Source organism: Cariama cristata, unplaced genomic scaffold, assembly GCF_000690535.1.
Source record: "Cariama cristata isolate BGI_N322 unplaced genomic scaffold, ASM69053v1 scaffold13020, whole genome shotgun sequence".
Lineage (NCBI taxonomy): Eukaryota > Metazoa > Chordata > Aves > Cariamiformes > Cariamidae > Cariama > Cariama cristata.
This window is the reverse complement of record NW_009593009.1, coordinates 1-5,634: the sequence shown is the minus strand read 5'-3', so window position 1 is coordinate 5,634 and position 5,634 is coordinate 1. Positions and strand designations below refer to the sequence as shown.

Genomic DNA, 5,634 nt, shown 5'->3' with positions numbered 1-5,634 from the left:
ATCTAGAGACTTTCCCCTTCATCCTGTGTTATAACCAACCAATTATAACAGAGCCAAAGGCAGCAACTATGATATAAGCTTATATATGTATTAGAATAGTCATGTATTTAGGACTTTTTCTAAATCTACAGCAATCTAATAAGAGCACAACACTCACGTGCATTAAAATATTTAACAGAGCTGGTAAAGAAGTTTGCCAGAAAAGATGCAGTTTTAATTAGATACAAGAATGGGCAATGCCGTTTCAGCTGCAGATAGCATTTCTTACGGCTGGTCCAGAGAAGACTGTGAAATCCACAGCTGTTGAAACCTTTCAATTCATGAGAACGCTACCTGCAAGAGACAGGGATGCTGGTAAGGCATTTATTGCTCTGTACTGGAAGCACAGATGGCTTTGTGCTGATCGAACAGAGCTTCCAGGAAAAGCAATTCCCTCCTGATGACGTGAACCTTGCTGGGGGGCAGCAGGCTCCCTTATTCACTTACAAGAAAATCTCCTGCTTCTCTTTTCTCAGTCCCACCACCTGCATACTGCCCGGTTCTAATCGCAAGGATAACAGCCACCCCACTGCAGAAGACTGAGCTCTGCCAGCTGGCATGCCTGTTGGGGTTAGGGGACCATGAGGATGTGAGATACTGCATAGCATCATAAATCTTGCAGTTTGGGAGGCCAAAAGTGTACTTCAGCAAAGGCTTTCTTATTTACCTGGACCAGCCATAGCTCTGCAATTGCTGAATATGTATGAGAAAAAAAAGTGTATATTTCAAACACATCAGCAAATTAGAAAGATACAGTTCCCGCTCTCCAGAATCAGCCAGGGGAAAAAGATAAAACATTTCTCAGACAGGAGAAAGTACATTTGCCTCTGTCCCCTGGTGATATTGTGGTCTCCTTTTTTTCAAGCCACTTTGGTAAGCTTGATGTCCCCTGAGATCTGCAAAGCCTTCACCAAGTTCAGCGGCTGAATGCGGTGAGTGAAGTCACAGAGCTGCCGTCCATCAAGCAAGACTCGTATTTGCTGGTGTTCACATAAGAGCTCCATCTGCAACGGAAAAGGACATGGGAGAGTGTTAGAGATCATCAGCAGAGTTCATTTCACCAGCATGGACTTAGAACCCCATGTGATGGGGATAGTGAAGCACAAAGTCTACCGGTTCTTCTGAAATGCCCCTCATAAATAACCTGCCCTCTGCTGAGATGATACTGTAAAGCTCCTTATAGTGAGCTCTCTCCCTAAGACTGGAGAAAAGGAATGGATCTCTCCCATCAGGGCTTGAACTGTTGCTCTCTGTGCCATACTAGACTAGTTAACCTGGTGATGTCAATAGTTAGCTATTTGTGGTCATATACGTAGCCTTCAGCCTTTCTCCCCCCCTTTTCTCCACCCTAGTCATAGTACTCCAAAAATTACCTTAAATGTATCGCCTGCTGTAAATGGGAAGTAGGGAATAGTCTTCTCTTCTCTTCCCCATTTCCCAGCAATTCGTGCATTTCGGGTGATGGATTTGTCACTAAAGTTAACTGTAAATAACAGCCCAACATCTTTGTTTGCATCCACTGGATCACAGAGCAGAGTCACTGAAAAGCTGAAAAAACAATTAAATGACTGGGACTTTCAGAAACGTGAAAGGATGTGGTGAACACAGCAGATGCCTATAAAGACTAGAGACAGCTGTTGATTTCTTGTCAGACTGAAACATGGGACTTCTACAGGCTTAGAAGCTGCAGAAAGGGATGATAACAGGCTGGTCTGTTTCTCCTCTGGTTTCCGGTAGGATGGTAGTGACTTTTGATGTTGCTTTCCCTCTGTTGTGACTGAAATCAAACCAACATTTATGCATGAGCCAATTCTAATTTGTGTCCTAAAAGAGGTTTATGGAAGCACTGGAGTTGATTGCTGTAGATGCAAAAAAGTGTAATGATAAGCATAATTGCTGTCATCCAGATTAAACACAGCAATGAACCTGCACTTCCTGTGCCAAACCCACTGTTTTTTAAATGGTGTAGATTTCAGTCCGCAGCAGAAAACCAAGATGTGGGTTCAGAATTGCACCTCTTCCTGGAGGAGAAATGCCACTTGTGTGCCCTCTCCGGTTCGCATTAGATAAGGGCAAGGAGTAGAAAATCCTGACAGAGCAGTCAGAAAGGCTGAACAATGAATTATTTCTTGCCCTTTTAATCTTAGCCTAAGAGCAGGAAAATTAAAGCAAGCCATAAATTATGAATCTGTTTGACTTTCTTCTTCCAAAGAGCACAGACCCCCAAGAAATCTTTTGAACTTAGAAGACAGGTAGGAGCACATACGACGGAGTGAAGCCCCCACCAGCCCCTTCACCTACCTCTTGGGGTTGGAGTGTACCATTCCTATGACCGTGAGTTTCATGGCTGGTCTGAGGCCACCTTTAATTTCACCAACATACTGCTCCACCTGCAGGGAACAGTGAAAATGCTCTGCGGTAGGTCATGCCGTGGGTAAACCAGCTGCTTTGGTCACCTCATATAACTTGATTTTATTTTTACATGTACAAAAGAACTTAAAAATATTTCCAGCCTAAAGCACTTCTTGCACTTTTGGTATAAATTCTGTCAGTTCTGCTATCTGAGGTGAGCGAGAGAGCCGCCATAACTGAACTACTGGTAACGAGGATGGCTGCCTGACAGGACTGCTGACTCCGGTGGGCAGTTTCTGAACAAAACTGCTGTCAGCAAGACGAGTGGCCGCTGTCCATGCTCTACCTGACTGATATGTGTGAGTGACGACCCTGACGGCATGCCTCGGGTGGCTCAGGGAACAGCCACCACTGACCTCAGGTGACTGACGCCATGCCCCAAGCCCAGAGCAGGTACTGCAAGCGCTTTGGTGACCCACACGGCTCATGAGTGACAGGACTCGGACGGCTGACACACCTGGACCCACCAGTGATGACTGCTATGGTCTAACGACACAATAAATCTGGTTGCAGGGCTCCATGCAGCAGATCAAAAGCTTTTAAAAAGCACAGACTCTTCGTGAACTTACTCCGCCAGCTCAAATCCATCAACAGATGTCAGCAGGCTGACTTGACACCAACAGGCTTTACACCAGGCCAGGCAGTCTCTGTCCTCCACCATGAGAGCACAAAGCCAGCAGAGATGCTGCCCCGCTGCTGCATGTTGACAGAAACGCAACCATGTCCTCACAGCCGATCCCAGTCACACCTGTCCCCACCACTTTTTCAAAGCCAGGAAATGGCTTCTCTGTGGAGCTGCTTTTGTTCCGTTCACAGAGACCTGTACTTGCAAACTCCACCCGAAGATCAGAGCTACATTTACTTGCTCCAAGTAATTCTCTAACAGCTTTGACAGTCAGTGGAGAAACTAATACAGGCGATGGTTGACATGGAAAAATAAGAGAGAGAGCTTGGAAACAAGTGATAGGGATGTTTTGAGACTTCAGGTTCAGAAATGGCTTTAAGATGCAAATACCAGAGTACTACATTGTAGCATGTAATCACTCCCTATGCAGATTCACTTAGAAAGAAGCTGCTATAAAACACGAAACGTTATTAGCAATTTGTGCAACACTGATAATATTCCAAGGCAATGCACAGCAGACCCTATTTTAGATAAAAAGCGCTTTATCATTCCAGTGTTCCAAGGTAAAAATTCAGCCATTTTTTGCTAGAAGACCTGCACAATATATGCATGGTTTAATATTTTGACTGTGAGAAGCACTACATCAGCATGGAAACCCACAGACTTCTGTTCACAGCAAATGGGCTTCCATTCAAGTCTAAGTTGCTACAAGTACTTCATACGTATTTTTAAATTTTGGAAAATACAACCGATGTTAGATTTTTAAATTATTGAATGCCAGCTTGCTTAATGGAAACACAAATTGGAGATGAAAATTGTTTTGCCTATACTCTATCTCCTAATTTCAATATACTAATTATATCTTCTGCTAAGATGATCTTAAACAATTTATTTTCCCACTTTGATATTTACATCCAGCCACTTTTACAGCTACACAGATATATTAATAAAGCTCTAATTCCCGACAAGGCCAATATTGGAAGAAATTAATTAAAAGTACCTTAAAAAAAATGACAGCACTACTGCTGATTGTTAATAATGTACATATACCCTTGCAGAAGTGGGCAGATGACTCCAGCAGGTGTGTTTTGAACTTTGTAACAAAAGGAAAGCATCAACCACCTGAGATGCCGTACATGAGGGAGCAGCCTCTCAAGAAGTCTGACTGTAAGGAGATACTTTAAACTGGATAAAGCAATTAGAGAGTGGGTAATAAGCATAAAAGATCCCAGGCTAAATGAACTTCATTCTCATACCGGTCCTGTGTCCCACTAAAGCTCCTTCCTTGCCTGCACAAGAGATAAGACACAAAATAGTACCCCAAATTGAAAGTGCACGTTGAGAAATTGTTTGCACAGAGCTGCACCATAGTAAGCACCACCATTAAAGGCACAGGGAATCATTCAGAACTGAGTAGATCGAACGACGACCACGTGGTTCCAACACTTACAGCTCGTCCAGCATGGCTGAAGTGGCATGACTACCCATGTGCCATTTCTCTGCCGACATTGAGTTGACAGTACAGGTGAAAAGTACTCAGGATGCCGTAGGAGGTAATGGTACAAACTCCTGCAGCATCTTACGTGGTTTATTGCTGGGTCCCAGCATGTGCACATGGACATACCCCCTTCCCGTATTTTCCATTCAGGAGCCCTGGGGACTCACTCAGTCACTTACTTTGGGACACCTCTCCTCTGTCATCACCGCTCTGCCTCTTACCGCAGCAGTCCCTGAAGAACTTTTTGTTTTGTGTGTCAGGACAAAAGCAAACAAAAAGCCCAGAATAAAGGGAGGATGTTGGGGGGGTGCTTATCTCTGCCAAACACTGGTTGGACACCACCCAGCCGAGCAGCTGAGTCATGGCCCTCCGCGCCTCATCCCACTCGGGAAGCTCACAAGTAAGACGGCAGTGCGGGCGAGCGGGCAGGGGGACTGTAAGGGTGGGCAGGCGACCACCACCCTGCACGGGAGTGCCTGGCAAGCCGACGTCTGTATCTGTATCCATGCCTACACATTTTTATATGAGGATTTAAAAGTATGTGTGTGTGTGCATAATGTATTGTATTTGTATATGTAATACATATAGATAGCACGTAATTTATTTACTTTAATACCATTTCTGTCTTCTCTCAAAGCGGTAAATATGTGTATAATTTATATCCCTATGCGGACCTGTATATATAGAGGTATACATATTAGGTTATACACATATACAAGGGGTAAATATACACACATACAACGTATATATCCCCTATATGTATACCTCTCTCTACATATGTCTGTATATAATATAGATATATATAGCCTCCCCTCTAAGAGATGACGCAGAGACTCTCACGCCATGAGCTACTCCCCCGCCCTACACCGCCTCACAGATCCCGCCGGTTCCTGGGCCAACGGCAGACCGCGCAGAGGCGCCGCAGGGGGCGGCCCCACTGCGTGCCAGGGGGCGGAGCTTCGGGTGGAAGCCAATCAGAGCCACAAGAGGCCCGAGCACGGGGAGGAGCTGGCGTATGGTAAGAAGCGGCTGCGGAACGTGCCGGTGGGCGGGGGTGGGC

At 45.1% G+C, this 5,634-nt stretch overlaps 1 protein-coding gene across 1 annotated transcript; it reads right to left on the bottom strand.

The window, feature by feature from the left end:
- Positions 1-606: 606 nt before the first annotated feature.
- Positions 607-4,780, bottom strand: LOC104167134 (galectin-related protein A-like). Its single transcript, XM_009707322.1, has 4 exons — positions 4,754-4,780; positions 2,341-2,429; positions 1,413-1,587; positions 607-1,043 (listed from the first exon to the last, which is right to left on the bottom strand). Exons 1-4 carry the CDS (start codon positions 4,775-4,777, stop codon positions 900-902), a joined length of 432 nt encoding a protein of 143 aa, XP_009705624.1. The 5' UTR covers positions 4,778-4,780; the 3' UTR covers positions 607-899.
- Between the last annotated feature and the right edge of the window lie 854 nt (positions 4,781-5,634).